Source organism: Kogia breviceps, chromosome 14, assembly GCF_026419965.1.
Source record: "Kogia breviceps isolate mKogBre1 chromosome 14, mKogBre1 haplotype 1, whole genome shotgun sequence".
NCBI classification, from domain to species: domain Eukaryota; kingdom Metazoa; phylum Chordata; class Mammalia; order Artiodactyla; family Physeteridae; genus Kogia; species Kogia breviceps.
The window spans coordinates 76,576,265-76,599,322 of record NC_081323.1 but is presented as its reverse complement, the minus strand read 5'-3'; the positions used below and the strand labels follow the sequence as shown (position 1 = coordinate 76,599,322).

General features: G+C 45.6%; 2 protein-coding genes across 16 annotated transcripts in view; both read right to left on the bottom strand.

Moving 5' to 3' along the window:
- Positions 1-23,058, bottom strand: part of RABGEF1 (RAB guanine nucleotide exchange factor 1) — a 106,820-nt gene that overhangs the window by 82,288 nt on the left and 1,474 nt on the right. For 5 of the 15 annotated variants that reach the window (XM_067011864.1, XM_059036640.2, XM_059036642.2 and 2 more), the window contains exons 2-4: positions 21,542-21,711; positions 18,219-18,397; positions 17,409-17,781 (exon numbers count right to left, since the gene is read on the bottom strand). In XM_067011864.1, the coding sequence (XP_066867965.1) occupies positions 17,409-17,781; positions 18,219-18,397; positions 21,542-21,711 (722 nt within the window). Of the gene's footprint in view, positions 1-345; positions 510-17,408; positions 17,782-18,218; positions 18,398-21,541; positions 21,712-23,058 lie in introns of those variants that run through there. The other 10 variants (XM_067011867.1, XM_067011873.1, XM_067011872.1 and 7 more) reach the window with 10 other exon arrangements.
- LOC131740654 (large ribosomal subunit protein eL31-like) lies at positions 4,179-4,757 on the bottom strand. The gene has a single exon (XM_059036712.2). It carries the CDS (start codon positions 4,755-4,757, stop codon positions 4,179-4,181), a length of 579 nt encoding a protein of 192 aa, XP_058892695.1.

Below are 23,058 nucleotides of genomic sequence, written 5' to 3'. Positions count from 1 at the left end.
TCCCGCGAGGGGTGGACGGGTGGCAGGCGGCGGCCAGGAAACGATATGCGTCTGCCCGTCGGAGCTGGGCCGGGCCAAGGAGAACTTGGCGACAAGCGCCCGAAACGGGCAGGCCGAGCACGCAGAGGACGAGGGGGGCCGGCGACGGCCTGGGACCGGCCTGGCACCGGCCAGGGCCGCGCCGCCGGGCCCCGGGCTGAGCCGGAGGGCGGCAGGAGGCACCGGTGTGAGACGGCCCCAGCAGGGTGTACAGCCCGGACCAATGACCCAGTAACCCCCACCGGTACGGCGCCGCCGCCCCACTGCCCCGACGCTGCACTGGGCCCCCGTCCGTCCGCCCCGTACCTCACCTGCTGCTCCACCGACGTCCGGACCGCCGCTCTCCCCGCGTCGCTCGAGTAGGTCCGGGTGCCAGTAACAACCCGCCCTCACGCCGGCCCTGCCTCTCGCAGCCCCGCCCCCGGCGCCGCGCGCGCACGCCACGCACGCACGGACGTCACTTCCGGGGCCTCTGCGCGCTGCCGGGAGGATGAGGGTGCGGGTCCGAGTCTGTCCTGGGTGGAGCTGGGGGCGAGGCTGGCTTGCGTGGGTGACAGCACCGACAAAGCCGTAGGGCGAAGGGAAGGAGGCGGCCTCGACGCTGGCCCCGGGGCGCTGACCTGGAGCGTTCGGGAGCCGGCGGAGAAGCGGGTGTTTCCTTCCTTGTCTTTTCCTCAACCCCTGCTACCGGGATCCCACTAGGAGTAGCCTGAGGGTGACACTGCCCATTCTTAGCTTGGAATGGGAGGCGGTGGCAAAGGCTGCGGCAGAGCGGTGTTTGGGCCAGTGGACGGTTCCAGCCCGTAGGGAATGAGGCTGCCTGAGAAACTAATGAATCCCATCGCTTCACACAGATTTTAGGATTTTAAAAGTTCTTGAGTTAGAGGACTTAAAGAGATTGGTTGATCTATTATCCGGTTTTACAGCTGAGCATAACTGAGTTCCAGAAGTTAAATACGTTAGCCAGTGTCACACAGTATTAATGGTCGAGTTATAAATGGAATCCAATTCTCCGTGATTCCCATTTCAGGAATGTTGGAGACAGCAGCTGCCTCTGTATTCTGGATGCCATCTACGGGGGTTACTGGGTCATTTTCCACCACGACTGGAAAATAAATAAATAAATAAGAGACAGAAAAGAAAATGCTATAGTACAGTGTCTGGGAGGGAGCCCTGGGTTGGAATCCCAGGTTTGCTAAATGCTGCCTCTGTGATCTTGGACAGCTTGCCTAATATCTCAGTCTTTGCTCGTTATTTGCAAAATGGAGATTGATTTGTTCCTCAAATTATTCCTAAACGCTGGAAGGTAGCAGAATATGCCACCCCAAAATATGCCTCTTTGACATAAGGCTTATTTTGAGAAAGTAAACACAGAGAAGCCCTGAAAAAACTAGAAGTTAACCTTTTGTAAGGGAAACGTACATTTATGAAGGAAATCGCTATTTATAAAAGTGTTTCCCCCTCTGTACCTGGAAGAAAAGGACAACTCTAATAAATCACTAGAGACTCATCAGTGGAGAAGACACTGACTTAAATCTGTATAACAAGCTTCTTAGCTTGTTTATTTTTCTTTCCCTGGTCACCTCCATAACTGGTCTCCACCCTCCCCCCACCCCACCCCCCAACAGACACCTTTCCTTGTTTGTCTTTACCGGAAAATGGTATTTAAGTTGGCATTCTAAGCCTTTTCCCTGGGTATCTCCTATGTATATGTGAGGTATACATGTTAACAAATCTCTATTTGTTTTCCTGTTTGTTACTCTTTTATTATAAGGGTTTCAGCCAAGAAATCAGAGGAGCAGAGGGAAAATTATTTTCCCTCCCCTACAGTACCTAATGAATGCTAGACTGAGGATACCAGACTATTTAAAAAAAAAAAAAGTACCTAAGCTGAGAAGCTTACATTCTAGGGAAGAGGTGGAGGAGCCACTAAACAATAAATTATTTACAATAGTACATAGGATAGTGGCCATTGCTATGGAAAAGAATAATGCAAGGGAGAGGGATAGCCAGTGCAACCAAGAAGTTTGATGTTTTAGGGTGGACGGGAAAGCCCTGGCTGAGAAGATGACCAGAGCAAAGGGTTAGGGAGCTAGCTATACTACAATACTATGCAAGTATTTGGGCAAGAGTGTTCTAGGCACAGGGAACAGCAAGTGCAAAGGCCCTCCTGATGCCAACTTGTGTAACTGTAGCAGTGAATTGAGGGGAGAAAGGAGAAGAGATCAAAAGGTAATGGGCAAAGCAAGTAAGGGGCAAACCCCAAAGTCAAAGTGGGAGGGGACTAGCAAAAGTGAGGACAAAGTCTGACTCATTGGGGCCATTAATGCAACAAACTAGCACAAAACTACCACACTTCCCTCTGGGAGAAGGGGTGGCAGTGGAGGCTATTGGAAAGGGGCACAAAAGGTACAGTCAACTGAGCAGGCAATGTTTTAGTTCTTGAGCTGGGTGATAGGTATATGGCTACTCACTGTATTATTCTTTATTTCAATTTATGTGTTGTTTTGCATGTTAATTTATAAAACTCAGTCCCATTGGAAAAAGTGAAGATAAAAGAGGGCTAAGAGTAAATCCTGGAGTGGGTCAAAAGAAAAAGAGCCATCAAAGAGGGGAAAAAAAGAGGAAAACTAAAAAAGAGGAGTAATGTGGAGGCTAAGGAGAGAGAGAAAGCCAAGGGATTGATCAGATGAGTCAAATTCTGCAGAAAAGTTAGGTAAGATCCATCTACCAGAGAGAAGTGAAAACATACTAACAGAAGTGCTTAAACTACACATCCTTGTCTTTTTCCCAATCTTAGTGAAAAAAGCTTTCAGTCTTTCACCATGATATGATGTTACCAGTGGATTTTTCATACATGGCCTTTATCATGTTGAGGAAGTTCCCTTCTATTCCTGGTTTACTGGGTGTTTTTATCATCAGAGGGTATTAATTTTTAACTTTATTTTTAATTGTAAAATATACATAATATAAAATTTACATGCAAAGGAATGAAGTTGGACCCTTACCCAACACCATGTAAAAAAATTAACTCAAAATGGATGAAAGCCCTAAATGTAAGAGATAAAATTTAGAAGGAAGCACACGGGAGAAAAGCTTCATAACATTGGATTTGGCAATAATTTCCTAGATATGATACCAAAGGCACAGGTAATAAAAGAAAAAAATAGACATATTGGACTTACCAAAATTAAAAAACTTTTGTACATCCAAGGCAACAGAGTATAAAGGCAACTCACAGAATAGGAAAAAGTATTTGCAGATCACCTATCTGTGATAAGGGATTGTTATCCAGAATATATAGAGAGCTCCTAAAATTCAACAACAAACCAATTTACATGAGATGTCTTTCCATTTATTTACATCTTCTTTCATTTCTTTCAGCAATGGTTTTGCTGTTTTCAGTGTACAAGTCTTTCACCTCCTCAATTAATTCCTAAGTATTTTACTCTTTTTGATGATATTGTAGGTGGAACTCTTTTCCTAATTTCCTCTTTGGATTGTTCATTATTAGAAATGCAACTGATTTCCGTGTTGATTCTGTACTACTACATTGCTCAATTCGTCTGTTGGTTCTAACAGGTTGTGTGTGTGTGTGTGTAATCCTTAGGGTTTTCTACGTATAAGATCATATCAGCTTCAAACAGATAATTTTACTCCTTCCTTTCCAGTTTGGATGGCTTTTCCTTTTCTCGCCTAGTTGCTCTAACTAGAACTTCCAATACTATATTGAATAGAATTGGCAAAAACAGTCATCCTTGTCTTGTTTCTTATTTTAGCAGATAAGCTTTTAATCTTTCACTGCTGAGTACAGTGTTAGCTATGGGTTTTTTATATGTAGCTTTCTTATATCTATATTCCTAGTTTTTTGGAGTGTTTTTTTTTTTAATCATGAAAAGGGTATTAAATTGTGTCACAAGCTTTTTCTCGATCAATGGAGAAGATCGGGTAGTTTTTTCAATATAGTGAATAACATTTGATCAATTTTCATATGTTGAACCATCCTTGTGTATTCCGGGAATATATCCCACTTGATCACAGCATGTAACCTTTTTAATATGCTGCTGAATTCTTCGTTAGTATTTTGTTGAGGAATTTTTTTTTTTTGGCCGTTCTGTAACTTCATTGAACAAGCACAGTTAATTCTCATCCACATTCACTGTCTGCAGATTTTTGAAAGTGGTGACAGATACACAGGTAACCAACGTATAGAGCTTGTTTGGTGAACCTTCACGTTCATTCCGTTTTCTGGACAACCGCACACGGATATGGTATGGGACATTCCTTATTCCTTTGGCCCAGACAGATGTGTTGATCCTGGTGTCAATGCATACATCTGGAGTTCCCATCTCCTTCATGGCAAATTTCCGGATTTCTTTGGGTGCCCGAGGGGCATACTTGTTGAAACCCACTCCATGGATGCGCTTGTGAATGCTGTTGGTGTATCCTCGGGTCACCACCTTGTTGATGGCAGACCGGCCCTTCTTCTTCTCACTGCCCTTCTTTGCTGGAGCCATCCTGCCCGTCCCGGGTTGGAAAGGGAGGATTTTTATATTAATGTTCTTAAGGGGTATTGGTCTGTAGTTTCCTTGTAGTGTCTTTATCTGGCTCAGTATTAGGGCAATGCTGACCTCACTGAATAAGTTAGAAAGCATTCTCTCCACTTTCAATTTCTTTCTGAAGAATTTGAGGAGGATTGATATTAGTTCTTTAAACATTTGGTAGAATTCACCAGCAAAGCCATAAAGTCCAGGGCTTTTACTTGTTGGGAAACTTCTGACTACTGATTCAATCTCCTTACTAGTTATAAATATATTCAGATTTTCTATTTCTTTGTGATTCAGACTTGGTAGGATTTATGTTTCTAGGAATTAGTTCATTACATTTAGTTATTCAATTTGTTGGTACACATATATTCATAGAATTCTCATAATCCTTTTCATTTAGGTAAAGTCAGTAGTAACGTCACCTCTTTTATTTCTGATTTTAGCAATTTGTCTTCTTTTTTTCTTAGTCAATCTAGCTAAAGACCTGTCAATTTTGATGATCTTTAAAAAAACCAAGTTTTGGTTTTGTTGATTTTCTATATTCTCCTGTTTTCATATTCTCCATTCCATTTATTTCTACTCTAATATTTAGTTTCCGCCTTCTGCTAGCTGGTTCAATTTGCTCTTCATTTTTCTGGTTCCTTTAAAGTGTACAGTTATGTTATTGATTTGAGATCTTTCTTCTTTTTTAATGTAGATGTTTACAGCTACAAATTGCCTTCTGAGCACTGCTTTCACGTCATTCCATAGGTTTTGTAAGTTGTGTTTTCATTTTCATTTGTCTCAAAGTATTTGTTAATTTCCCTTGTGATTTCTTCTTTGACCATTGGTTGAGAGCATGTTTTTTAATTTCTACATTTTTGTGAGTTTCCCTCTGTTACTGATTCTAGTTTCATTCCATTGTGATTAGAAAAGATACTTTGTATGATTTCAACCTTTCAAAATTTACTAAGGCTTTTCTTTGTGGCCCAACATATGTTCTATTCTGGACAATGTTCTACGTGTATCCACTATTGTTGGGTGAAGTATTCTATATATGTCTGTTAGGTCTCATTGGATTATAGTGTCATTCAAGTACTCTTTCCTTACTGATCTCGTCTCTGGTTGTTCTATGCATCATTGAAAGCAGGATAGTGAAGTCTCCAACTCTTATTGTAAAACTGTTGATTTCTCTCTTAAATCTGCCCTTTTTTGTGCTTCATATATATTTGGTGCTTGGTTATTAGGTGTATATATGCATATAATTGTTACATCATCTTGTTGGATTAAATCTTTTTCTGTCTATAATGTCTTTGTCTCTTATAACCTTTTTTAAAAAATGTATTTACTTATTAATTTTTAACTTTTTGGCTGCATTGGGTCTTCACTGCTGCTCATGGGCTTTCTCTAGTTGCGGTGTGTGGGCTTCTCATTGTGGTGGCTTCTCTTGTTGCGGAGCACGGACTCCAGGCGCACGGGCTGAGTTGCTCCGTGGTATGTGGGATCTTGCCGGACCAGGGCTCGAACCCATGTCCCCTGCATTGGCAGGCGGATTCTTAACCACTGCGCCACCCGGGAAGTCCAACCTTCTTTTTTAAAGTAAAATCTATTCTGTCTAACAATATAGCCACCCCAACTCTCCTTTGGTTACTGTTTTCATGGAATATATCCTTCCATCCTTTTACTTCCAGCCTCTTTGTGTTTTTGTATCTAAGGTGAATTTCTTATAGAGAGCAGATAGATGGAACTTTTTGGGAAATACATTCTGCCAATCTTTGACTTTAAATTGGAGCGTGTAATCTATTTACATTTAAAGTAATTGCTAGGATTGACTATATTAAAAAGCAAACAAACAAAAAAAGTAATTGCTGCTAAATAATGACTTACTTCTGCTATTTTGCTTCTTGTTTTCTATAAAGCTTATATTTTTTCCCTCAATTCTTCCATTACCTCATATTTTGGTATTTAATTGTTTTCTGTAGCCTACCACTTTCATTTTCTGTACATTTTTTCCGTTATTTTCTTAGTGGTTACCTTTGGGATTACAATTGACATTTTGAACTCATAACAACTTAGTTTGAATAATACCAACTTATTTAAAATAGTATATACTCTGCTTCCAATACAACTATGTCCCTCTCATTTTATCCTGTTATTGTCATAGATTTCATCTTTATAAATTGTGTGCCTGTCAGCACAGGTTTATAATTAATGTTTTATGCATATATGTCTTTTAAATCATATAGGGGAAAAGAGAGGAGTTATAAACCTTTAGTACAATAATGCTTTTACGTTTACCTAGGTATTTATCTTTACTGGTGTTCTTATTTCTCCGTGTGGCTTCTTCCGGTGTCCTTTTTTCTTCAGTCCGAAGAAGTCCTTTTAGCATTTCTCATAGAGCAGGTCTACTGGTAACGATGTCTTAATTTCTCCTTCATTCTTGAATAGTTTTGCCAGATCCAGAATTCTTGGTTGACAGGTTTTTATTTCAACACTTTAAATATGACATCTGACTCCCTTCTGGCTTGCATAGTATGTGACGAATTGGTTCTCTCTTGCTGCTTTCAAGATTCTTTTTCTTTGGCTTTCTACAGTTTGATTACAATGTGTTTTGCTGTGGGTCTCTATGAATTTATCTTATGTGGAGTTTTTTGAGCTTTTTGAATTTGTAGATTTGCCCCATTTTCTTTATCATTTGCACCCTCTCTATCTCACTTTTTTCCTAAAGAATTTAAGACTAACTTGCAAACATCATGCTTCTTGAGGCCTACATATTTCAGTGTGTATTTCCTAAGAATATTCCCTGAGAAAAACCAAAGCAAAATGATCAAAATCAGGAAAATTAACATTGATAAAATCCTATTATTTAATCTATAGCCTTTATTCAATTGTCCCCAAAATGCCCCTTATAGCTATTGTTTTTCCTGATCCCAAATCTAACCCAGGATCCCTTAATTGCCATGTCTCTTTAGCCTTCTTTAATCTGGAATAGTTCTTCCATTTCAGTTTGTCTTTCATAATCTTGACATTTTTGTAAAGTATAAGACAGTCCTTCTAAAAGATGTCCTTCACTTTGGGTTTCTCCGACGTTTTCTCATGATTAGCTTCAGGTTATTAAATTTTTGGCAGAAAAATCACTGGCGTAATGTTGTATTCTCCTCAAGGCACTAAGATAGGTGATGTGCATGACGTCTGTTTGTCCCATTTTGGCTAACAACCTATTAATGATTAAGGTGGAGTCTTTCAGGTGTCTCCACTGTGAAGTTACTATTTTTACCTTTATAATTAATTAGTAATTTATAGGAAAATACTTTGATGATTGATGATGATTGTTATAATTATGATGGTTGCTAAATGGAGGTATATAACATTGAGCCATTATTTCTTGCAGCAATTATATAGTTCCCTGTGCTATACAGTAGCACCTTGTTGTTATCCATTCTAAATGTTTGCATCTACAAACCCCAAATTCTCAGTCCTTCCCTTTCCCTCCCCCTGCCCCTTGGCAACCACAAGTCTGATCTTTATGTCTGTGACTCTGTTTCTATTTTGTACGTAAGTTCATTTGTACCATATTTCAGATTCCACATATAAGTGATATCATATAGTATTTGTCTTTCTCTATCTGACTTACTTTACTTAGTATGATACTCTCTAGTTGCATCCATGTTGCTGTAAATGGCATTTTTTTGTTCTTTTTTTTATGGCTGAGTAGTATTCCATTGTATATATGTACCACATCTTCTTTATCCATTCATCTGTCAATGGACATTTAGGTTGTTTCCATGTTTTGGCTATTGTGAATAGCGCTGCTGTGAGCATAGGGGTGCATGTATCTTTCTGAATTATAGTTTTGTCCAGGTATATGCCCAAGAGTGGAATTGCTGGAACATACGGTAATTCTATTTTTAGTTTTCTGAGGAACCTACATACTATTCTCCATAGTGGCCACACCAACTCACATTCCCACCAACAGTGTAGGAGGATTCCCTCTTCTCCACACCCTCTCCAGCATTTGTTATTTGTAGACTTTTTAACGATGGCCACTCTGACCAGTGTGAGGTGGTATCTCATTGTAGTTTTGATTTGCATTTCTCTAATAATTAGTGATGTTGAGCATCTTTTCATGTACCTACTGGCCATCTGTATGTCTTCTTTGGAGAAATGTCTATTAAAGTCTTCTGCCCATTTTTGATTGGGTTGATTTTTTGTTGTTGAGTTGTATGAGCTGTTTGTATATTTTGGAGATTAAGCCCTTGTCAGTTGCAACATTTTCTTGCAGCAGTTATATAAAAGAAACAAATCTTTCTTAATGAGACTTGCCTGGTTTGTAATAGTAAAATCACATCACTATCATAGAGAAGGAGAAGCAAATTTTCTACCTGCTGTATGATAGGACAAATATCAGTTCATCAAAAACTAATATCAAACCATTTAATATATACATTAAAGAGAAAAGGAGTTAAAACTTGACCCTCTCCCCCTTTTTTTCTACTTCACCCCACAGAGGAAATTATTTTTGTTGTTGGTTTTTGCAGAATGCAAGAGTTTAAAAAAACCATTAACAGCTAGAGATCCGTGCTAAACTCATAAGATTTGGCTATGACTAATGTCTGCCAGTGAAAACAGAGGTCCCTATCAGAAGAGAGAAAGAGTATACACTTTTGTAAAACTAGTAGAGGATGTGTGGTTTTTGTCTACCTAGCTTCTTTTTGGGGAACCGCACCTCCCTACATTATTAGTCCACAGAGTTCGGCCATTGATGACCCTATCCCTTGGCTCCAAGAAGAGGCATGTGAGCTCTGCCATTCCCCTGGCCTCAACAAATGCGTGAGGATTGCCCATAATTCCTTTCCAGGACTTCTCTAGCTTTCAAGAAAGTGACTCTCTCTCCTCTGGTTTTCTGGCAAAGGCGATCTCTGCAGCAGTAGATAAAGGCTGCCTAAGAATGAAGCAACCCAGGGGAAAGCCTCAGGGATAGACTCTGGGAGATAATCAGATTAGTGACAGCGGGAAGGGCTCATCAAATTGCCAAGTTCCCAAGTGAGAAGCAATCCAGGAACCACGTAACTTAAGCCATTTTCCACAGGATCCAAAATCAAGGAAAACAGACCATTCACATAAGCAAAGGAGTACATTCTCTCTTGCTGAACCATACTGTGGTCAACCATGACTCAAATCTATAAGCATTATAGAATCAATCAGCTAAAAAACCCAAGACCTCCATCTTACTTTTTCTTTTTTTTTTTAACGTTTCTAAGTAGTCTTTATCATATCAGGAACAAGAGAGCTGAGGGCTGTATTTGCTTAAATGTGGGAAAGGCTTATTAATCTGTTGCTAAATAGTTAGAGGCATATGTATCTCAAAAGGCAGCAGAAACTATTTTTAAATAGTTTTGTGGAACATACTTTTAATGGAATACTATCAAATTTTTTAAGGGGGGAGGGGCAGCTCTACGTGAACTGAAATGAACAGATCTCCAAAAGATAATGTTAAATGAGAATAGTAAGGTGGCAAAACATGTGGTATGCTACCTTTGCACTTCATTATAGATATATATTCTCCTAGGATGTATATAAATCTCTTTCTAGATTAAAGATATAGATAGATAGATAGATATACATTTCCTGGTATAGATAGACAGATAGATAGATGCAGTATATATAGGAAGAGAATTATTTTAAGGGATTGGGTCATGTGATTGTGGAGGCTTGGTGGGTCCAAAATCTGATGGGGGAGGCTGGCAGGCTGGAGACTCAGGAAAGAATTGAAGTTCAAGTTCAAAGGCAGTCTGCTGATGAACCAGGAAGAGCCGGTGTTGCAGTGAAGTCTGAAGACAGACCGCTGTCAGAATTCCCTCGTGCTTGAGGGAGACTTTTGTTCTATTCAAGCCTTCAACTGATTGGATGAGGTCCACCCACATTATGGAGGGTAATCTGCTTTACTCCAAGACCACTGATTTGAATGTAAATCTCATCCAAAAACACCCTTACAGAAACATCCAGAATAATGTTTGACCAAATATCTGGGCACTGTGGCCCAACCAAGTTGACACATACAGTTAGCTGTCATATCTCCACCCCCTGTCAACTTGGCACCCATCTGCATCTCCTTATATCAAACTTAATCTCCATACTCAATCTCTTTACCTGGTGGGGTGACCCAAACTTTCACTCATGAAAGGTCTGAGCCATTAGTAATCCTGCCTGGATTGGGTTGTTGCAGTTTTCCAATGACTTTAATCACAGGGCATGGTAATACAAAGATGCTCCAAGTGGTCTCCTGTCCATATACTGGACAGATTGTTTAACAGATCTTGACTGTGAGCACCTCTCTTCCAGGCACTGACTGTTCCAAGCATTGGGATATAGGTGTGAACAACAGAGGCAAAATCTATGCCCTCGAGGGGCTTATTTGAAAGAAAATAGAGACATAACAAACAAGACAACTACTGTAGGTAATAAAGGCTATAAAGAAACAGGGTGACGTGATAGATGGTAATGGGAGGGAGTATGCTTTAGATGGCAGGGTCAGAGAAGGTCTCACTGAGTATGTAACATTTGAGCTGGAACGTAAAATATGAAAAGGAGCCAGCCATAAATGAGAAGGGCGGGGGAAGGGCATCCCAGGCAGAGGAAATGTCAATCACAGAAAGCTGAGGCAGGAACTGGAAGAAGGCCAGGGTGGAGGATGGGAAACAAGGAGTAGGGTGGTGTGTTGGGGCTGGACGGGTTGGCAGGAACCAGATGAAACATGGTAAGCCTTTCCAATTTCATTTTAAAAGCAAAGGATTTGAACTTATTTACAAAACAGAAATAGAGTCACAGATGTAGAAAACAAACTTATGGTTACCATGGGGGAAGGGATAAATTGGGAGATTGGGACTGACATATACACACTACTATATATAAAATAGATTACTAAAAAGGACCTAATGTATAGCACAGGGAACTCTATACTCAATACTCTGTAAACGACCTATATGGGAATAGAATTTTTAAAAGAGTGGATATATGTATATGTATGACTGATTCACTTTGCTGTACACCCGAAACTAACACAACATTGTAAATCAACTACACTCCAATAAAAATTAATTTTAAAAAAGAGAAAAGCAAAGGTTTTTAAATCAGCACAGTGCAGGATCTAATCAACCGTTTCAAAAGACTATTCTGGAGAATAGGTTAGTTGGGGTAATTGAGAGCCAAATGAAGCCAGGAGGCCTTTGTAAGTAACTCAGGATGAAAGATGATGGTGAGTCAAACAAGCGAATCTGTGAAAACTCGATACATCTTGAAGATGTATTCCAGTACTTGGTGATGGACTGCAAGGAGAAGGGCAAGGTGAAGGGCGGGAGTGAAAGGTGATGCAGGTTTCTGTTGACTGGATGCATGGTGGTGCCATTTCCTGAGAGGGAGGAGGTGCAGTGAGGATGTTTGGGGTGGGAGGGGCGATCAAGACTTCCATCTGGATGTATTAAGTTTGAGATGGCTACCAGATATTGAAGTAGCAATATTTGGCAGGTTACTGGGTGTATAATTCGCGGCTGAGGCAAGAAGCCTGGACAGGAGTATACAGCGGGGGCGCCATCAGCAGATGCAGATGATGTGCCAGGTATTGACTGCCTTCTAGCCCCATATTCGTCCTTCGGCGCCTCCGCAGAAATTGGGTTGGGACTTACGAGTATTTTTTGCCTTTGCCCTAACAGGATGTGATTCTTTGTTAGTAGAGGGCGTTGGTGAGACACTGCAAGGAGGGAGATGTTTCCTTTCTGGTTCGGGTGTGCTTGCTCACAGCTCACGCGGCTTCTCCAGCACCCAGCTCCTGCCATGCAGGCTAGTCAGCAGCACAGAGAGGCCCGCAGCTTTTCCCGGCACTCCCCTGGCGTGGTTTTTGTCGTGGAGGGCCTCTGGCAAGACACCTCCCAAGGAACGGATTCTTCCAGCATCCCAGAGGGTGGGTTTCCAGCAAGTTTCCCCGTGACTTCTCTACCGTTCGGTGAGCCGTGGTCATGCCTTCTCCAAAAAAGATCTGGGTATCAGCTCTGGGAGGAGAGGGGTACTCGTCCTTGGACGCTCTATCTCTGCCCTAGTGTCTGCTTCTTACATCTGCTATTCCTAAATTCTTTATAGTGATCTCTACTCTTTATTAGCCAATCCCTCATTACTCCAACCTTCTTATAATTAATAGCTATTTATATTAAAGACATAAATTATTCAAATTACCGTGTGGTTTTTATCCTCCTGACTAATACAAATGACTCCAAGTGCGAGTCAGGCGCGGAGACAGACGTAAGGTCCCAAGGAGTCTCTGTGTTACGTTCCATTTTGAACGGGTGGGATGTAAAGGCACATGGTTGGCAAAAGGGTGAGCAGGAGTTCAGTTTCCTCTTCTGGCACGCCAGTCAGCCGCTGTAAGAGGATACTGTCCCTTTCTGCGTCCGCTCCGGGAAGCTCTAGGTTTTGGCTGGCCTTCGCTGCACGTGGGCACCTACCTGCAGCTTGCAGCGGCTTCTCTTGTCAGCTACAACCAGAGCTGCCATTCCTCTGCTGGCCCCTTGGGATCTTGCACGTGTAATGCAGCATCTTCTGAAGCCAAAGTGTTTGCAAAACCTGACCTGCCCTCATTGTGTGGACCCAGTTGCCAGTTTCACCTTGACCAGGCCAGGCGGCTGCACGGACAGACACGCACATGGTGCCTCTGGACCTTGAATCTGTTTATTACTGGGCTGGCCAAAAAGTTCGTTCGGGTTTTTCCATAAGATGTTACAAAAACCCGAACGAACTTTTGGGCCAACCCAATGTATTCCAACTCTCATACCTATAAGGATTGCTGGCCTCAGCCAATCCCAGCATCATGGAGATGTAGGAACAAGGAGCAGAGGCTGCCCGTGCTGGCGCCTCCCTGGGACCCCTACTGAGGTACTGGAGTGTGTCTTGGAGGTGTAGGGCCAGGATAGGAGAAAAGATTTACAGGGCTTTCAGCTACTGGAACCCTGGGTCTTCAGTAAGGGATCAGGTGAACCCACTTCCTAAAAGATAGAATGGTCAAGTGAGGAAGTTGAGGGTCATGAACAAATGGCCAGTACTGCCTATAAACCCCAGAAATCTGGGGGCACAGGTGAGTATGCCTGCCGGGACAGAGACCAGGTGAGGGTAACTGCAGAGGAACCTCCAGGGGGCCCGTCTCCCTTTAACTTCAAGTCAGGGCGGAAGTTCAGCCGCATGTCTCAGGGAAGAGCCTGCTTGATTTAGTATGGCATCCCCAAACATACCACGTCTTAAGCAGAAATCAACACATATTTGCTGGCAGCGTGGAGGGCGGAGGAGGGTAAGTCTCTAAACAAGAAAGGCACGGCACCCAGGTTCTAATTCTTGACTTTAATGCCAGGTGAGGGTACTGAGGCTCCATGCACCAAAGCGCTCACAGACAGGAAATGAACAAACACAGGCAGCGTTATATTGTGTACACAAACCCCACACTGTACAGAAGGAAGACGACCGACCCCGTGACCTCCCACTCCCAGAGGCAACTGCCCATCCCTCCTCCCCGCCTCTGTTCCCACCTCCTCTGACCCTCGGCCAGCCCACCCTTCCTCCAATTAACATATGTATATATACATGTATGTTTCTTCCAGAATTCCAAAGAGTGCCTCTCCCACACCAAGTTCCCAACACTCTGGCTTCTGATGAATAAAGCCTCCCTCTTTTAAGGATCACGAGGCAGGCGCCACCTTTGTGAAAGAGCCCCAGCAAAATGGTACCCGAGAAAGCTTAATCACTTGTAGCACAATCAAATGCAGACAGAAGGTATGCAGAAGGATGATATCTGAAATTCTAACGGGATCAAAATGATTAGTGTGAGTGGTTTTTGTTCTGTTGTTGTTGTTTGTCTTAATCATTTCAGGATCCAGCTTAGACCAAGATCACGCAGTGAGGCTCACCCCACTCTGTGGCTTGCAGACGTCAATTTCCCGGTCCTCCAACGAGCGACCCAGAACAGGAAGATTGTATCACCTGAGGAGCCTGAGGCACAAGGCTCAGACAGCTCCCGGAATATCCCAAGCCCCAGCAAGAAAGAACAGAAACTTTCAGAGCACAGCTGACTGCTTTCCATGTGATAAGCACTGGACAGCCTGGTGAATTCACCAGAGGTAGAATAAGGATGGTGACGATTCCTCTATGTCTTCTATTTAAAGCGTTACCCAAAGAATTCCCCCACCTGGGATGGTGTGCTGAGTTTCACTGTGGTTTTGTTTCAATCTTTTCAAACCTAGTTGCAGTTAAGTTTTTCATTCTTACTGAACTGCAGCTAGCATTGCACCATGCGGTCCTATTTCCTAAAACTTTCACCTTCCCAACCAGTGAATGGAGCACCTGGGAGAAAAGGTACCCGAAGTCAAACATAAGGGAAGCTCCAAAGGTAGGCCTCTCGGTTTGACCCAAGGACATTACGCACAAGAATTCCATGAAGACAGACTTCCTTTCAATCTGGGAGAAGCAGCTGTCCTTTGGAGCCCTCCTTCCTTACCCAACGCTTCTTATGCTCTGGGCTTGGCCGCTGACAGCTGAAAAGGGACCCAACTAGAAGAGGTCACTTCCTCAGAGATGACCTTTATTTGGAGGCGATCACCACAAACCCTCCACATCCAAGAGGGCTACTCAGCCCGGCCTTGGCTTCTCAACAGACGATGGCCAAACAGGGCCACCGAATTGTTTTACTCCATTTAGAAGGAGCTCTAATCTGGCCGCCGGTGTCCCTGCTCTGCCTGGGCTACTGGCCACAGCCCTGTCCCCCCACGACGGCACAGAGCACCTCCGCGAGGACAACATGGGGGCAGAGGAACGGAGGGGCGCCAGCAAGAGGCGCAGGGACAGCGTTCCTATCCGGCGTCCCTGAAGCCCCAAGCAAGTCTTCGGGGCCTGATTTTGAGCTGATTGAGCTTGCGCGAATCAGTCCCTCCCTGTCTTATGCGTATGGACTGTCAGTAACCGAGTGCTGTGATGCTCTGGACCAGGGAGGGCGAGAGAAGGGGCCGAGGTCGGATCACTGCGGGCACTGGGCTCACCTATCTGCTCTCTCCTCACACTGGCTCCCTCATGAAGAGCCTGCCTCAGGGTCTGTCAAAAAACGAACCTGTATTAGCGTTCAATCTATTTGCCGATCTGGGCAACTTAAATGAAAGACCCTTCCCTCAGGACAAGGCAAGGGCCGTGCTGTTGGGGTAAGGTCCAAGCAGGGACATCAGCTCCGGAAAAGCGACAAGCCATTTGCGGATGAGAACAAGGAGAGAACATGTTATCTCGGAACCTGAGCCACTGACTGGACCGTCCCCTTAGATGTCAGCCTGGACGCCTGCTCCACGCACATAAGAATACAATGTAAGAGCAGGGGACCATGCCCTGGAATCTTCCCATACAGGGGCCAAGGGGTCACTGCCCCGTGAAGGAATTCAGCCAAGTTCCCAGGGCTTGGCCTTCTCTTCCTCAGCTCCCCCACTACCCTCCTCACCAATCTGGTCTTGTAAGACTGAGACCGATCAGGCTGACAGAAAAAAAATCTCCCTACGACAACACCCAGGAGCAGTCAAGTTCAATCGCGATTACAGGGAGGAGCCCTGCACGCAGCAAGGGAACGTCCCCGGTCCAGTGACTGGTGCTGCAGAGTATTTCCTCTAGGGGGCGCAGGCCCACACCCCGACGGGCTGCCGCAGGCTGCAGACAGCGTGAGAAGGAAATGCAGTGGAACAGAAGCTGGTGGATCTTTTTCTCTCTCAACTGTGCAGAGGCCAACATAACGGAGGTCTGCTGCTGTCTTCCTACAGCTCCTGGGATAGCTGCGCCTCTCCTCCGGCCCTCTCTTTCCTTCCCCAAGATAGACAATCTCTGAGAAGGAGAACGTTGGCAGGAAAAAGCAACAGGGGTTCCCATCCAAGGAGGTTCACCATAAATTGGATCCTAACATGGAATGGCAGCCAAGGATGTATTCTGAGCCTCTAGAAAGTATGTTACATCTCAAAGATAACACAAGATCTAGGCATCTTGCCTGCTTGACTTAGGGAATCTTCAAAAGGAGTCCCTGAAATGTGCATTCCAGCCTCGTGAGAAGATAACCCTTCAAGCAAGGAAGGTTAGTGGAAGGTAGGAGAAGCCAAGGCCCTGAGGCAGGGCTGTAAACACTGTGCTTTTCTAAGGCCAACCTGGTGCATGGCTTTGGCAACTATGGTTACATATCTAAAAGGTGGTGAAGAATTCGTTTTGGGAGGAAAAGAGTCTTTCCACATCCTAAAACAAAGCGCGGGGCTACTGTTGAGGGAAGAGGGAGAGAAAATGTTCCTTCTTCAGCCAGGGGCTCTGGGGGCTCCGTGGGTAAGTCCCCCATCAGGCTCCACGTTCACACCGATACACTAAGCACAACGAAGGGACTCGCGAACAGGGCGGAGGAGGGGTCATGCCTACGTGAGTTTGTAACGTGGCTCTAAAAAGGGCAGAAACTCTCTTGCAAGGTCAAGAAAGTGACAAAACCTCTCTGGACTTCCCGGTCAAGCCCTCGCTAGCCGGACCCCATCAGCCTCAGGCAGAGGCTGCCGTGCCTCGAGGAAAGGCCAGGTGAGCGCAGGCACCAAGTCCCCGTGGGCCACCAGCCCTGAACCTGGCCCCGAGGTACAGCCAAGGAGACTGGGGCTGCACCTCCGTCCACCTGGAGTTGTGCCTCAGGACCCGTCCTCACCTCAGCAGGTTCTGGGGCAGCCAGCAGCCCTTCCAGGAACCTCGCTCCCAGAGCCGCCAAGGGGAGCGGACACCCCCCCTGACAGGACTCTGCTCCCTGCCAGGGCTACTCACCACCACGTGATCTTGAACTCATAGATGGGGCGCTTGCAGTAGTAGTGGTTGATGAGGTGCTTGTCACACACCCCGATGCACTGGTGGTCCACGGTGAGGCCCTGGGCCGAGAGGTCCGTGACCAGGCAGTGCAGCAGGTCATAAACGTCAGCCACGGCCTCCCAGGGCCCGAAAGACACATCCACTTCGCAGTGGTGCTCAAAGAGCTGCCCGTCACTCTCGCTCCGTTCGAAGCGCAGGGAGCTGAGAAGCGGACACTCGTAGGGGGTGATGGGCATCTCCTCCTTGAAGACACAGACCTTGAGCTTGGCAAAGCGGGCCTTCCGCTGGACGGCGCGCAGCCGGGCAATCTCCACAATCCGCTCCAAATGGTCTGCGGGGGTGAACACGTCACCCATCAGTGGGACGGGGGTGGGGAGCGGGGGCGGGGCACAGAGAGCGCCCCAGTGACGGTGGACCCAAGAGGGAAGAGACAGATCCCTGGGGACGGGGCTCTGGGCCCATGACGGGCACGAACTTAAACAGGAATCGTGGTTCTGCGGGGCAAAAGGAACAAGGGATGGGAAGAGTACCACCCTTCTGAAGTGCGACTTGATGATGCTGCAGGCAAGGTGGTCCCTAGTTCATCTGAATCTTCCTGCGGGACTGGGAGGGCAGCAGGAAGGGAAGCAGGATCCTCTCCCACCTTGAGCAGGACAGGTGTCTTGGCGAGCCGTGACCCACTTGTTCTGGTGGAGACCTCAGCACTGACAGATGCCTCGCTAGCCCCCCTCCTCACACCCCGACGGCCCCGCACAGTGAACCCCTCACCTTTGTAATAGGGCATGAGTCCCAGAAACGCCTGGCGCACTTTCTCCCCCTTCAGTGGCTGCATGTTCTCCAGCTGCTCCAGGAGGGGCCCGATGGCGTAGTACTGGGCCTCTTTGTACACGGCCCGCACGCGCTCCCGGGGCGGCAGGTCCCCCGAGCGCAGGAAGTTCAGCACATCTCTGAGCAGGAAGGAAAAAGGGTTGGTGAGAAGGAGTTAATGGATCCGGACAGTGCTACCCAGTGGTTAGAGCACAGGATCTGGACCCAGATGGCCAGCTGTGTAACCCTGGGTAAGTGAACTTAACCTCTCTGTGCCCTTTCTCCTCTGTAAAATGGGGGAAAATAAGAAAACTACCCCATAATGTTATGAGGGGATTAAATAAGTTAATACATAAAAAGTGCTTAGAAAACATCTGGCACAGAGCAAGCCCTCACTAAGTGTTAGTAGTTGTTATTGTATCATTATTACTATAATTATTAAGTATATATAGGAAAAATGGGAAGATATGCTATCTAGCCCCTTAATTATATTTTGAATTGAGGTACAGATAAGAGCTAATAAAGGTACACATCTTAATTGTACAGGTCAATTACTTTTTCACGTATGAATATACCCACACAACCACCACCTACCTCAAGATATAGAACATGTCCATCTAATTAAAGTTTCCCTGTGCCCCTTCCCAGCCAATCACTACAGAGGCAACCACTCTAACTTCTAATTCTATCAACAAAGATTAGTTTTGCCTCTTCTTGAAATGCACGTAAGTGGAATCACACGGTATGTTCTCTTTTGTGCCTGGCTTCTTCCCCTCAGCCTAGTGTTTTTGAGATTGATTCCCTACGTCATCGTGTGTAGCAGAAGTTTCGTTCCTTTTATTGCTAAGTAGCACACCGTTGTATGGATACACTATAAACTATTTACCCATTCTCCCATTGATGGACATTTGAGTTGTTTCCAGTTTGGCTCTCGTAAGAGTAAAGCTGTGATAAACATTCCCTGTAAACTTCTTGTGGACTCAGGCACGGATTCCTCTTGAGTAAACATCAGGAGGAGAATTGTTCGGTCATAAGTGCCTGTTTGACAAAGGGGTTGTAGCATTTTGTTCTCACCGGCCACGTGGAGGAGTTCTGCACTCCCCTCAAATCCTTGCCATCAGTATCATCCTGTAGCTATTCGGAGAAGGGGAATGCCTAACCCTGACAACTGAACAAACTGGCTTCAGGAGTGAACAAAAAATCACATACTGCGCCTTCTTAAAATAACAAGTCAGTTCTTTTCATTCTCTCTTCAGATTCTTTAGGGCTAAAAGTAATCAGACCCATCACTGGTAGGTGTGGGAAGGGCTTTTCTGTGAGGATGTATCAGTAAACCCCAAGACCCAGCTGTTACCTCAATAGTGAGTCTATGACCATGAAGCAACACCAGCCAACACTCACCAAGTATTAATCTGTGTTAGTCACTATTCAGGACTTATCCCATTGAATCCTTCCACCGACATGGGGTAAGTGCTTCCTTACATCCGTTTTATAAATGAGGAAAAAGTGGGGCTCAGAGAGCTTAAGGAACACCCTTGCTAAAGGAGCCACAGCTAGCCAGAGGCCAGATGCAGACACGGGTGACTCCACATCCACACCCACAGTGGTCCAGACTCCAGTCCAAGGCGCTGTGCACTGATCACGACGGGAAAGTGCCCCAGGTGGAGGCCCAGGCAGCCTCCACGGCGGCTGCTGGGGCTACGTGAGCTCACCCACAGAGAGATGCCCTGAACCCCTATTTTATTTTATCTGACTCTTTCAACAGCTTCACAGGCTGCTGATGAATCTTAGGCCACTGGAGTCCAGGAGCCTGAGGATAAACACCACAATATCCTGCTTGCTGCTCTGCCCTTGCCTGGCCCTGCCACTCTCCAGCTGAGGCCACCTGGGTATGGGCGCGTCAGCCTAGGGCCAAACCGGGTTCCCCCTCCCCATCACTCCTTCCAAAATCAGTCCTCAAGCAAATCTTGGTGAGTCCTGAAAAACATAAGCCCGGGCAAGGCCCAGCGAGCGAAGAGTGCTGTGGGAGCTGCCAGCCGGGGCCAAGCACTTTCCTCTCCCAAACAGCCTGCAAACAAAAATCTTTTTATAGCTCTGCGGAGCGATGTGACACTTTTGTTTTCTCAGCACTGGAGGCAGCTGACCGCCCGATGGGGAAACCCAGATGCTTCAGAGCAAATGATTTGACGAGGCTCCTTTCTGAGGATGAAAAATGACCCTTCTCCCAGTGTGGGCAATCCTACTTGGAGGCCGGCACAGAGATGTAGTGGTTGGCGGGTCTCCTTTTGTTCAAGGTCAAAGACCATGTTAGTTCTCCAGTCATCTCCAAAGTTAGATGGATGGAGCAAAGAGTTTCAGCCACATACTCTGAAAGGACCTGGCCAGGGGTCACACCAAGACGCTATTTAATCCATATGACAGGCCTGCAAGGCAGCTATAATTACTTCTCATCTCACAAAAAAGGAAACTGAAACATAAAGTCTTTAAACTGTTTAACTGTAAGGTTGTCAGAAGTCCTCTCTTGGGAAGGGCTATCTTTTTTTAAGATTCTGTTGTTCCATGTTTTACTGTTAAAATGACAGTAACAATTGAAAGTGGGTTTTTTTGTGTGTTTTTGTTGCTGTTGTTTTGCTTTTGGGGGGTTTTTTTTGGCTGCACGGTGCGGCACGCAGGATCTTAGTTCCCCCACCAGGAACTGAACCTGTGCCCTCTGCAGTGGAAGCGTGGAGCATTAACCACTGAACTGCCAGGGAAGTCCCTGAAGGTGTTTTTTTTTTTTTAAAGACCTGGCAAATTTACAGGATGGCAACCCTATGTTGGCCCTTCCCTCACCTTTTTTTGTCCTATTTATTTGTTTTAAACTACTGAAAGAAGTTTGGGAACCACTGCCACACCCCCATGTTTCTCCCTAACAGCAATGCCGAGCCCCAGGATCTGGATCTGAGGGTCTTTTCCCAGAAGCTGTGTCGGAACTCCCCTGCCCCTCCGTGCGGTCACACCTATTCCACAGGGATGAGAACTTCCCAGTCTTAATTTGCATAGCAGAGAATCAGTTTCATCACATCTAGCCAATGTGTGTTACCTGGGATTTCTCCGGCTGTCCTCGCCTCCTCTGGGAAAGAAACTAAGAATTCGGATCCAATTCAATACATGCACATTTATTAAATTCCACGAGCAGGTTATCTCCTCTTCTAAGTGTTATGGAAGACATCAAAGTCCCATGCCCAAGCCCGGGCCGCTCACTTGCTAGGACCCCGCAGGAGACGGCAGAGGGAGGAACGTACCCGAAGTGCGCACCGTCCCGATCAATGAAGTAGCGGCCCTCGGCATCCGTGGGGATGTAGTGCCGCCCGCTGAACATGGCCGCCAGCATGGTGTCCTCGTAGCGCCGCAAGGTGGACAGGCGTGTGGTGAAGTGAGCCCCTCCGATGTTAAGGGGGACAACCTCAGGGAACTGGGGAGGAATCACCAGCACTTTCAGTCCCACAGTGGGGAAGCAAGCCGGGGCTGCCCCGTCTGCCGCCTCCCTGGGTCTGATGAGCGCCACCCGAGGCCAAAACCCAGGCATCTTTCCGACCGCTTCTCTCTCCTCCCTTTCCCTGCGATCATCAATTACCAAGTCCACAGCTCTTAAATCAGGTCTCTCCACCGCAGTCCTACAATCTCTGCTCTAGAGTTCAAAGCCTTCACTGTCCTCCTTCCACTTCCTGAACTTCCCACCTTCGTGCCCTTGCTCACGCTGTCTTCTCTGTCCCCAATGCTCCTGCCACTCTCCCTCTGTCCAGGCAGCAAATGCAATGGCCCCATCTGGCAGTGTGCGCTGTTCACTGCACAAGGGCACCTGCGTGAGCCAGGTGGGCTCAGCCCAGCTGTACACCCTTTTGCTAATTCACACCAAGGCGCCATATCGCTTAGCAGCATCCACTCATTCTAAGAGCTTCTATTCAAGGTCCCCTACTCCGTGAGCATTTCTGCCCTGTTGTCCTTTGCCTGCCCCAAGACAGGGTTAACTGAACACTCCCGCCACTGTGCCTTCACTGTATCCACATCCTCCTGTATAACAGAGCTATATGCACAACGGGCGCCTTGTGCTATTGGTGGTTATTCTTGCCCAAGTTTCCCGAGGGCAGGAACAGCATCTTGTTCACCTATCCTGAGGCCACTCAGAGCAGGGCCCACAGATGTTTGTTGAATAATGCCAGGCATCCACTCCTCATCCTCTGTACCTCTCCACTTCTCTCCTTAATCTGTGCAGGGAGATTAGTGCCCAGTCCAGCTACGGTTCTGGAGGCAAGGGCAGGGAATGATGGTACCTACGTTTGCCCTGAGAAGCTCTAGGGTCTCCCTAAAATGCTCAGGACCTTTATTTATTTTTTAAAATCTCTTTCACTGTTTGTGGTTTTGAAAGAAATGAGGCCAGTTCTCCCTTATTGTCCCACAAACCTTCTCCAGATTAACTAAAATTTTATCCCAGTGCATACTTTTCAATATTACGACATCTCTCTGGCTCTGTGAAAATCTATGTGTATTTATCTAGACAGTCCTTTTTCCCGACTTTCAAATCCTTTGTGAAATAAAGTAGGATACAAATACATTACATCAAAGTTGTCCAGCGTCTTGTGCAGTGCCTGACTCATAGTAAAGGCCCAAATATGCACTGAATGAATGGATGAATGAAACCGACAGGCACTTACAGTTCTGTGAATGTAGGTACTGTTACTCTTCTGCAACCAGAGGATGGGAAATGCCTTCTGCTTATTCTATAGCTAGCTCCTCTAAAACTATTTTATGTGCATACCAA

Coding starts and splice junctions, on each gene's coding strand:
- LOC131740654 (XM_059036712.2), bottom strand. CDS start 4,757: ATGTTTAAAGAACTAATATCAATCCTCCTCAAATTCTTCAGAAAGAAA.